This window comes from Chenopodium album, chromosome 14 (assembly GCF_948465745.1).
Source record: "Chenopodium album chromosome 14, dcCheAlbu1.1, whole genome shotgun sequence".
Taxonomy (NCBI): domain Eukaryota; kingdom Viridiplantae; phylum Streptophyta; class Magnoliopsida; order Caryophyllales; family Amaranthaceae; genus Chenopodium; species Chenopodium album.
The window spans coordinates 43,768,097-43,780,435 of NC_137847.1; the positions used below are offsets into that span (position 1 = coordinate 43,768,097).

Here is a 12,339-nt window from a genome sequence, read left to right on the forward strand (position 1 = left end):
AAGTACCACTACATGCACAATAGTATACAAAAAGTACTATTAATACAACTTATATTTTAATGGTATATTACACATGCATAATGACATATAATGTACCACGGTAGAGTCGGCTTTTTTTCCAAAAGCTTACCAAATTTACATTTCTGCCCTCCTAGCTAAATGTTTTGTAAATGCATAGTAGCTATGCGCTGAGATGCACTCGTTATTTTATTGGATGATACTCCCCTTGATTTGCCCCACATTATTTAACTTATAGATTGCATTGTTACATTTTTTTAATTTAAGTTGGAATAATTGATTGGATATAATATTTGTGAGATTAATTTGTAGTACTACCTCTGTGAACTATTAGTCCTTCCATTTTTAAATAACTAACACAGTGAAACTTGGTACACATGTCAATGTGTTATTTTAGCCTTAGATATATACTTCTTCTTTTTTTTTTAGTTGCAACACTTCTCTTTTCACACTTGCCAATACATGATTTCAATCGTTAATATCTTTAATTACCAATGTGTAAAAATTATAAATATTTGTTATAAAATAATATAAATCAAAACGAATCTAACAAGATCCCACATGATTATATTATTGCTTACGTATAAATCATCAAAGGTAGTCAAAGTGAATCACATGAATAGTGTAAAAGTCAAACAGTTACAACTACAAAGAAATGGAAGAAGTATATGATTAAATATTAATAAACTATATAAAAAAAAATCAAAGTTATGAAACTATATAGTAATACTTATTTATATTAACAATATGTTTCATGATAAAATTTATTTTATTTTTTATACATTATTAAAAAACGATGGTCAAAGTTTGTACGTATGTGAATAGTGAAAAAAAAAATTAAACGTGTCAATTATTTAGGAACGGAAGAAGTATGTGCAATTTTGGAGAGTATCATAGACTTTGAGGGAAAATTTCCAAATAGTGTTTAATGAAAGTTAAGCCATGTAATTAGGACTTTGCGGGTGCCAATTGACATTAGGGGAAAAAGACTAATCATTTCGGCTCCATTTATTTTGAAGGAAAACAATTGTCATCGAAAATCACTTTTGAAGGAAAACACTTTGTCAATGGAAAACATGATTTAAAATCAAATGTGTCAATTTTATTGTTTTGCTTCATTTCTTTCCTTTTTCCAAGATCTAACTTGAAGCATAAAGATTATCTAGCACATATACTATTAATGCCATAAACATTAAGAACCACTAAATCACTAATACTAGGTGGGTAAACATGCTCCATGATTTACTCCACTAATCTACTGAATTTATTATTGTTCCTAAACTAGGAACTAGATACTTTGAATCAATAATCCAACAAACTAGTGACATTATGTAAAAAAAAAATTAAGAAGAAAGGTGGGTAAACATGCTCCATGATTTACTCCACTAATCTACTGAATTTATTATTGTTCCTAAACTAGGAACTGGATACTTTGAATCAATAATCCAACAAACTAGTGACATTGTGTGAAAAAAAAAAAATATCACAATTAGCGTGATATTTTTCGTAAATAAATCAACGTATGTAGCCTCACATTTAACAATAATTTTGGTAACTTATTTATGAAAATAACACTAGGGGTGTGTTCTATTCACCTGATTTTTACTTATTTAGTCTTATCTGAACTTATTAAAACTTATTTTAATTGTAATTTAAACTTGGACAACCCCTTATCAAAACTTATTTTTCTTGAATTGAAGTTATCTAAACTTAACTGAACTAATTAGACCTAAAATAAGTAAAAGGAAGATAAACAAAACTGTTAAATACGATCTGGGCTGCACCCGCAAACCAAGAGAGAGAGTCCACTTTACAAGTCCAAAGGAGATTTCATCTCAAAACCATATGACAATAGGAAGAGTAGCCCCTAAGCCTTATAAAGTGATTAACTCTCTCTTCTTCAACCAATTTGGATGCTTACATGTGATGATAATTGAGAAATCTATTCTTCAACACTCCCCCTCACATGTAAGGTCCCTTCTTAACTTTTGTTTCATGTGATTTTTGGGGCTAGAGTGCTTCTTTCCCATATCGTAGGCCTGGCTCTGGTATCATGTTAAATACGGGTCTGAGTCGTACCCACAAACCAAGAGAGAAAGAGTCCATTTCACAAGATCAAAGGAGGTTCCATCCCAAAATCATATGACAATAGGAGGAGTAGCCGCTTAGCCTTATAAAGTGATTACCTCTTTCTTTTTCAACCAATGTAGGACACTTACATGTGGTGATTCTCGAGACATCTATTCTTCAACAAAAAACAAAACCTAAATAAAAGAGTGTTTCATTTGAATATAAACTTATATTTTTTGGTTGAATTCAGTATAGCTCTATCTCTATGTATATTGAACCCAAAAGAACAAGGTCTAATTATCCAACCCTCCGAGCAAATTGTTCCAAATACGCAAAGCCCAAAATCCAAACCCCTAGATTTCCTACAATCATCCCTTCAATTCCCCCTCTATTTCCCCCATAATACATCACCAAAATCCAAATCTCCGGCGACCATATCTCAGCGGCGGTGAAATTTTCCACCCATTCTCACCGTTCTCATGCATGGATACTTCCGATGCTCCTCCACTACGATGAGAAGATCCTCCTCCATCCTCACCACCTTCTGCCGCCATATTTCCACCACCGCCGCCGTCGTCACTGCCGACGCCTCCGATGACATCACCACCCTCCTCTCCTCCATTCTCTCTCTTCCGAATTGGCTAAAACACCCCTCCTTCAAACGCATCCTCCCTTCCATTTCTCCCACCCATGTATCCCTTCTCTTTGACCTCCACTCTCTCTCTCCTCAAACTGCACTCACATTCTTCTACTTCCTCTCTAATCGCCCCAACTTTCGCCACAATGCCCGCTCCCACGCCTCGCTTTTGTCCATCTTGGTTCGAGCTAAGGAGTTTCGTAGCGCTGAGAGAATCAGGATGTCGATGATCAGGTACTGCGTACAAGATTCCGATGAGGTTAGGAATGTTGTAAACTCTTTGATCAAGTTGAACTCTAAACATTTGGGGGAATTTCGATTTGGGTTGAATCTCAGGTGTTATAATTTCTTGCTTATGGCTTTATCTAGGTTTAATTTGATTGATGATATGATTCGTGTTTATAATACTATGTTGAATGATGATGGAATTTCGCCGAATATATATACTTTTAATACGATGATTAATGGGTTTTGTAAGTTGGGGAATGTTGATGAAGCTCGGGTGTATTTGGGTAGGATTTTGGGGGCGGGTTTGAGCCCCGATTCGTTTACGTATTCTTCATTCATTTTAGGTTATTGTAGGAATAAGGATTTGGATAGTGCTTTTAAGGTGTTTAGGGAGATGCCGCGGAAAATGTGTAAGAGGAACGAGGTTTCATATAACTATATTATTCATGGTCTTTGTGAGGAGGGTAGGATTGATAAAGGGTTGCATTTGTTGTCTAAGATGGAGGTGGACAATTGTCGGCCCAATGTGAGGACGTATACGATTCTTATATCTGCGTTGTGTGGAGCGAGTAGGGGAATTGAAGCGATGAAATTGTTTGATGAGATGAGAGAGAAAGGGTGTGAACCAAATCCTCATACTTACACCGTGTTGATTGATTACTTGTGTAAAGAACATAAGCTCGATGAGGCTAGAAAGTTGTTTGATGAGATGTCGGTGAAGAAACTGGTTCGTAGTGTTGTTACTTACAATGCCCTGATTGATGGTTATCGTAAACAAGGGAAGATTGAAGCGGGATTTCAGATTTTTAACCTAATGGAGACGAATGGTTGTTATCCTAATGTTCGAACTTACAATGCATTGATATGCGGGCTTTGTAAAGTTAATAAAGTACCTGTAGCTATGGCATTGCTTGATAAAATGGCTGCACGTAAACTAACTCCTAGTTTGATTACATATAACTTGTTGATTAAGGGGCAGTGTAAAGATGGGCATATAGAAACTGCTTTTCGATTGCTTGATTTGATGAAGGAAAGTGAGGTGCAACCTGATGAATGGACTTACAGCACTATTATTGATTCCCTTTGTAAAGCGGGAAGAGTCCAAAAGGCTCGTGCCATTTTTGACTCTCTTAAGGAGAATGGTGTAAAGGCAAATGAAGTAACTTTTGCTGCACTAATTGATGGTTATTGCAAGGCAGGAAAAAATGATTGTGCCCATACCTTATTTGAGATGATGCTCAAAGAGAAGTGCATGCCAAATTCTTTTGTCTACAATGTGCTCATTGATGGCTTGTGCAGAGAGAAAAAGTTGAACGAGGCTTTATTGTTGTTGAAGAAAATGATAGTTGCAAATGTGAAGCCAGATATATGTACATATTCAATAATTATTAATGGAATTCTCAAAGATGGCTCTCTTGATGTTGCTTATAGAGTTCTAGAGCAGATGCACACTGCAGGTTATAAGCCTGACGCTTGCATATATACTACATTTATCCATGCTCACTGTAGCAGGGGAAACTTAGAGGAGGCAGAAAATTGGACGAAGATTATGATTGAAGGAGGCGTTTCGCTAGATGTTGTCACTTACACTGTCCTTATTGACGGGTATGGTCGCCTAAGATCACTAACTCAAGCCTTTAATGTCCTCAAGCAAATGATGGATGCTGACTGTGAACCTTCTGAGCTTACTTATTCTGTTTTGATTAAGCATATTTTGAATGAGAAGCGGCTAATTAGTGATGAAAAAGGAACTGGTACTGATGTGCATATAAATGTCAGTTCATCTGATGTAGCTTATGTTTGGAAGGTGGTGGACTTTGAAACAGTTATAGAGCTCTTAAAAAACATGACTAAACATGGCTGTGCACCGAGCATTAGCACTTATAAAACTCTCATTGATGGATTTTGCAAGAGAGGACGAATCAAGGAAGCTCATTGGCTGGTTGATTACATGAAACATGGTGGAATTCAACCAGATGAAGGTATCCGTAATTCCATCATAAAATGCAACTGCATGCTAGGATTGTATGAAGAAGCCTTCCAGCTGATCAATAACATGGTTACAATGGGTGAGTTACCACACCTGGAATCTTATACATCACTTATTTGTGGATTGTGTGCTAAAGAGGATATGAATCAAGCAGAGGCAGTATTTTGTAGCCTACTTCGTTGTGGGTATAATAATGATGAGATAGCATGGAAAGTTCTGATTGATGGCTTGCTGAAGAGGGGTCTTGTCAATAGTTGTTCTGAACTAGTTAAAGTCATGGAGAGCAATAATTGCCACCCAAAACCTCACACTTATTCAATGTTGATTGAGGGTCTTCTGGGTATTTCAGAGGGAAAATAACCTATGATATCACCGTTGCTACCAAGTCAGATGTATTCTTCTTTGGTTATATGTGCTCCAGTATTTTTATAAATGGCAATGTAGGATGTTATCCATGTGATGGATTACCAGACGAAGATATTGAAACTGCGATTCATAATTCAAGGGGACCAAGATCTGCTTTATTTGCTGCAGAGGTTAAATTCCTCCTTTTACTGTTAAATGGTTTACCTCTTGTTTTAGCTAAGAGACAATGATATCTATTTGGCTAATTGTTTTCAGGCAGTCTAACTATAGCAAGTTTTTTTGCAGTGGAAAATTTTAGATGAGCCACTCATCCATGGTTAATGTGCTGCAACGCTATGCTGTCCTCAGAAAACGAGTCGATGAGGTTGTGGGATGATTTTTGCGGGAAACCTTAACTCTTCAGAGAGCATTATAAGACACCTCATTGAAATGGAGGTATGTTGATAGACAATCTTGATTGCATTATACGAAGTGCATTTAAGGGCATACCAAAATTGAAGCGAAAAAGGAAATTTTGTATTGTTTGCCATCATATATCTAGTTTTGCTTTCTTAATTTTAGATCACCAATGTATGCCCTCAAATTAAATTTAAATCAATTGTCTGATGAACTGGCAAGGTCATGTCAGCTAATTTGATTTATGCTGGTATGAGCCAAGCAGTCATCCAACAGGGGAGATTGAAGAACGAAAATTATTACTACCTCCGTTTCATATTATTTGCAACGATTTGACATAAATAGAGAGGAAAAATGTCTAATCGTTGCAAATAATATGAAACAGAGGTAGTATGTATAATCTTTATTTCCAAAACTTTATGCTATTGGGAAGGGGGATAAACTACTGTTAAGGACAGATTCTTGCAACGGCTATCATGGTAAAAGGAAGATATCTCTTTCTGCATGTTTTTTAATATCAATAGTTTGATAATCACTGTATAAAGACAATCAAAGGAATTCAAGATTCTCCAAATTACCAAGTTCAAATATATATCTCCATTATTTTTTCTAAGTTTCAAAGCATTTTGTTAACCTTCTAGTGGTACCATATCTTCTCTAAACCTTTGAAGATTGATATAGCTTCTATGGGTAGTAGTCAAATTGATTGATTAAAAATTACTGTTAAGAAAGTGCTCAGAGGTTTGTGCTGTTTTTAAAGTGGAATTAGGATAATTGCATTCATTAAAATCCATTCGCTTTACATCTACGAATGGAGGATTTGTAGCACTCTGTTTGATGACTAATATTTCAGCCAAGTATTTCTTTCACTTAAGGTATAGGAAAGATGTCTTGTATAAAAAGTGTTAGTGGGCCCATGTACCTTAGGGATGTATCATGCATGTGCTATGAACCCACCCAGACCCCCCAATTAAGCAAGTGTATGTGCGTCGCTGTGGGAAGAGTATTATGGACAAATCTCCTTGAGTTGGATAGAAGAGCAGAGTGGTGTGAAGAGTTAATTACATGAGAGAGAAAGTGACGACGCTAAATAACAGAGACAAGGGAAGGGGAATGTACTGAGCAATTTGTTGTGATTATTCTTTTTGTTTTGTGAGAGAAACTGCCTCTCAATAGCTGTCAAAAATATTTTCTCTGGGCAATGTTGATACAGAAAACTCTCTCTCTAGATCTCTTTTTTCTTTTTCTTTCTTCTTTTGCAATGAATCTTTTTTTTTTTTTTTTTCATCTCTTCTGCAAATCAATCTGTATTTCCAGATCTGAGCCAGTTTAGTACAGTGTAATGTCATCCTTTATGAAGCTTGAATTTATGGGTGATTGGTGCTCACTGTTCAGGCATTGTCTGTGTTGTTCCCGCCTCCATTCTTCCCCATGTTCTTTTGTGAGATGTGCACTTTGATTTTATTTGTTCCTGTAAACCCTCATGGTGGTCGATCTCCTTGCTGAATTTTATTTTTACCATGTAATATTGGAATAAAATCTGCCTTTTAAGTTTTGATGCTAGAAATGCTCACATTCAAACAAGTACATGTGTTTTGCAGATGGATTACATAAATACTTCCCCCACAAACTTTATTGGTGGAAACAGAGCACTAGAAATGGCTCAGCAACAAATTAGATCATCACTGATAGTTGTGCCAGTTTCTAGACAAAGGGTATTGATTTCTGTCATACATTATTAGATGGAAGCCATTTGTCTTTGTAACTATTTGCTGCACAAATATCATCTTCATGATTTTTCGTATTCTGGATCAGGATGGTGGTGAATCTGACACAACTCGAGTTTCTCAAAGGAGTTCAAGATTTAGAGCAAATGTCAGGTCACTAGCAAATGGCCACTCGGATCAGGTGCAATAATTTACTTCCTGGTTTATACTTCTTGATGCGAGAAATTTCACCTACTCTCTTTTGAAAAGCATAGGGAAGAACTTCATGTTTCCTTTATAGACTGTATGGAACATGCAGAATTTAGTTGTTATTGCTTCATTGATTCCATGTATGGAATACTTTCTCAATTATTCATCTGTTTGACTGGATAGGGAGTTCGAGTAAGTACAGAAGCAGAAAGAAATTGACCTACTGGTAATCTACTCCCCTTCCTCCCCTTTTTATTGGTGTATGTATGCTTGTAATTTTTTTCTTCCTTCTAGCAGTGTTAATTTCCAGTCTCTTGATCAAGAGCACTGCTGGTTTATTGCTGTGAATAGTGTCACGATTCACAGAATTAGGATGTCATTGTCACTGGTCAGTACGTGCGAGGGAGGGTGATATTTATGATTTATCAGTATGTTGAAATGTGCATTCATAATTACAATTTTCTTTTTGTGGATTCTTTTGGGAATGTATTGTAGATGCAGACCATGCAGTGGTGCTGGTTACTTAGCTAAGTTGTCAGAAGGGATATCTTAAACTGGCTACTATGCTGGTAAATGATGCTAATGAAGTAATATTTTCTATAGAAGATTGCACTTTGATACTAATCAATATCATAGGTTTTAGCTATTGAAGTACCCAGTGTCTTGTTAAGAAAAAGTTATACATGGTAGACATTATTTAAAGACTGAGTTCAAACAGTATATTATCATAGAGATTGATTACCTGTCAGGATTAATGATGTCAAGTCCTTGGCTTCAGCTTATAAGTAGTGAGACGGAGACCCACCTACCAATAATCTATGTGAGTGCATCTTACAATTTATTCTTCGTTTATACTTATAACTTAGAAGGGGGTTGAAACGTGATCATTTCAGATTTAGTCAAGTTACATGCATATGTTTGGCTTAGCAGGTAGATATTGTGAGGAGAGAGTGATGCCTAATTACTATTACTTGTGTCAATACGGGTAGCAAGTAGAGATTGTGAAACAATGAAAGCAGTTGAACAATCAATCATTGTACCCAGAATATACTATGTGCATCACATTGAGAAATAACTTTTCATGTCCATTGGATTTTAGTTGGATATTCCATGGCACATCCGTTGCACTTTAGCAAATGCTGAATATATGTGGTCTGTAACACTTGATTTATACTGATTCTCTTGTACAAAAACTCATCATAAGATATTGCCCTATGAAAGATGCCACTTTGAAAGAATTTGAGCCAGACACATTCCAAGTACTCAATTTGGTCAGCAGTTATATTTGTTTCACAGAATTACTGCCCTTATAAAACATAATCTGTTGGGAAAAAGGAATTTTTGACAGTCACTTGATTTTATTTGATCTAACAAAAAAAAGTTGAAGAAGCTAAAACTTTGTAGCCATATTCTATTTTAGCCAGCATCCGAAAGCCAAAATGGAGCGCGTTTCTTGTTGCAAGAGGCACTACAATTTTAAAATGTCTACTTTGGGTAGAGTAGTAAAGGAACAACAATGGAAAAAGTAGAAACATGTTTATCAAAACCCAAGAGAAAGATGTACTAAATTCATATTTTTCATCAGCCATAAAGAAAATCAGCACCTGTTACGATAGATTCTACCATATGCGCATGATAAAAGGATGCATGGAAGGAATTGTCTTCTAACATATGGCGTGGTTTTCTATAATCATATCCAAAATTAAGGTGTAATTGAATGAATATAAAAATGATCACACTTAATTTGATGGTGGCTCGATCTACCAATCTACCATGGATGTCTAGTGTCTCGCAAGGGAACGAGGAGATGCAGGGTTAAGGAATTGCAGTGCAATTCTCCTTTGACAGAAAAGGTTGAGTGTGTGCTAAGCTTATACCTTACATTCTAATTTTGCCAAAGGTGACTTGCCTTGTGATTTCCCTTGCATACATGTGGTGATGTGAAAGGCAGTTTTCTTATGAGCTAGAAGTCAGTTGGGTTTGTCTTTTTTAAAGCTAGTTTGTTGACGATCTCTTTGTTTCTTGTAATCAGACTATCTATCTACATTGAAGACCTTGTTAACGTGTGAATTTGGTATTTCTATCTGAAGGTAATAAATCTATCTTGATTTTGTGCTTAAGTGGGTCTATATCCTTCATAATCACTTGAAGTGTTGGGAAATTTGAGTGATAATTGTTCATTTTTGCACAACTTATTAAAAGATATGTACATTTTTTCTTAAGCTTGCTAAGGTATATCTCTGCAAAGATCACTAAAAGCTGATGTCTAATTCTAGTAAAGATATACAAAAACTTCTATACTAGGGTCATTGTCATAGATTTAATTATTGATGTCCATTTTTTGACAGAAATCTCCTCTGTCTGCTGGAAGCGAGTTCACTTAACCTTCTTCTTTGGTGCACGTGCTAGTTATTTATACAAGCTTTGGAGAGTATAGAGAGATGAAAGATTCTTCTGAGATTGAATGCTTGATTAGTCTTTGAGATTTGAGGCTGAAAAACTCTTCACAGTACATCTACAGGGTTTATTTTTATGTAAGATAGGTAGTTACCCAAGTGCCCACTCTTTTTAAGGGTTTTGGAAGCTTTTTTTTTTATTACTGTTAAGTGTAGGCATTTTTGGAGTATATTTTCCCCTCTATAGTTTTACTGTTTTACATTCTTTAACAAACTTATCAGACTGTAATATGAATTGCATGCAGTAATATATATATGAAGTTCAGTACCGAGCTTAGACATCTTGTAAATAATTTGCCAGCACCTTTTCTGCTCTATTTGTCATCTACTCCCTCCGTCCCCAAAATTTCGACCCTTTTAGCCTAATTTTAGTCCCAAAATGATCGACCCATTTGCATTAAAATACCCACCAGTTTACAACAATATTTGTGTAAAATTAGCTTCCTTATATAAATTTTTGTTTTTTCATATATTTTTAATACTTTATCTCTACTTTTTTACAGACTCTATGTAAATTTATCTTTTCAATATGTTTTTATTTCTTTTTATTTAAGTTTCTTAATAATCGCGAAATCAACTCAAAAGGGTCGAAGTTTTGGGGACGGAGGGAGTACTTATGTGCTTGATCATTACATGAGCTTCTTGAAGAGTCTGCTAATATATTGGATAATCACATTCAATTTGCATAATTGACCTCTGAAATCAATCAAACTGCCAGATTTTTGGCTTTGATTTAATGAGTTATTCATCATAAAAGCCATATATTGCTTTGGATTTGTTTCAGAAACTACTGGGGAGTTTCCCTGAATAACAAGAACATGCTGCGTGACCCTTGCCTTTCACTATCACATCTGGATCAACAATCACTTGAACATTGTCACCATTCTGCTACTCAGATTTCTTGTCAAGTGTCAAATTCATGACAAACAAGAGTACCTTTTTTTTTTTTTTTTTTTTTTTGTGTGTCTAGCACAGCAATCTCTATTAGCTGTATGTTTGACAAGCATTCCAATTTCCCAAAGAATAAAAGAGTTGTATAAAATTTCCTCAAGCATTTCATCTTAAGATTCAGATCATACATGTTAAAAAAAAAAAAAAAAAAAAAAAAAAAAAAAAAAAAAAAAAGAGACCTTTCAGCATTCAGCATTAGAACTTGGCGATGACTGATTGAGAAGTCTTTTGGGTTTGAGTATAAAATAAGAGCGCAATTCTTGTTAGGCAGAAATTTTTATCACACAACTATAATCATGTATAGTATAAAATTCTGCCAACAAATAAATTGCCCTGTCAAAATTTTTCAATCTATATGTTGAACATCTTGATGGCACTTGTGGTTGTGTCATGATTGATGAAATAGTAACCTTTATATCGATATAATTTGTGGTAATTCTGTAAACATTTCATGGTTTATGCTATGATGTATTCCTTATACCATACCTTTTGTTTCTTTGATTCTTTCTTTACTCCTATGGTCCCGATTTGCTAGGTTCCTCAGCTCCTCTCCTGCCTTTTACTGCTTTTCTCCAACATTGCATCGTAGCACAAGTAATTTTTTATGCGCGTCTAGCATGATATGTCTTATTTACGCCTGTGAACCTGTCCATTCATGTAAGCCATCTCGGTGTCTTGAAAAAAAAAAAAAAAAAACTCTTTTGTCTCCTTTCCTCAGGCTGACCGTTAATCTTCATGCTAGACCTTACTGTTTAAGAGAAAAATATTACTTGTATGTTAATAGCAGATAAGATGCTCCTCTTCTAAGAGTCTGCTAATACTGCTAAGAGTATGTCTTAGAGTCTGCTTACATGAGCTCCTCTAAGAGTCTGCTAATACTACCTCTGACATAAGACTGTTAATCTTCATGCTAGAGTTATGACCTTACTGTTTAAGAGAAAAAATATATATTACTCGTATGTATATTATATTGGATGGTGTAATAATGGAAACATCTTGTAGCGATAATAGAAAAAGTGTTGTGAGAATGAGATAGAGATATTTTTCTGAGACTAATTTAAAGAGAATACTTACAAAAGCTGGTAGGAGCATTATAGTGTTACTCATTACATATTAACCGGAGTATTACATTTTAAAGCTGTGTTGTTTTATCTTTCGCACTCTAATATCATTTCCTGTTAACCATGAACTACACAAAAGTCACAGACCTTAAGCTTCAGATCATTCAAGCAAAGACACCAGCATTGTAATTTGTTGTCCAAAAAGTTCTTCGAATTGTTAACTTTTGCCAGGTTTGAACAAGAAACAACA

General features: G+C 35.2%; 1 protein-coding gene across 1 annotated transcript; it reads left to right on the plus strand.

The window, feature by feature from the left end:
* The first annotated feature begins 2,402 nt into the window (after nucleotides 1-2,402).
* Nucleotides 2,403-10,364, plus strand: LOC145580275 (uncharacterized). Its single transcript, XM_081637698.1, has 7 exons — nucleotides 2,403-5,479; nucleotides 5,595-5,744; nucleotides 7,307-7,420; nucleotides 7,521-7,613; nucleotides 7,805-7,847; nucleotides 9,654-9,711; nucleotides 9,970-10,364. Exon 1 carries the CDS (start codon nucleotides 2,568-2,570, stop codon nucleotides 5,301-5,303), a length of 2,736 nt encoding a protein of 911 aa, XP_081493824.1. The 5' UTR covers nucleotides 2,403-2,567; the 3' UTR covers nucleotides 5,304-5,479; nucleotides 5,595-5,744; nucleotides 7,307-7,420; nucleotides 7,521-7,613; nucleotides 7,805-7,847; nucleotides 9,654-9,711; nucleotides 9,970-10,364.
* Nucleotides 10,365-12,339: the final 1,975 nt, after the last annotated feature.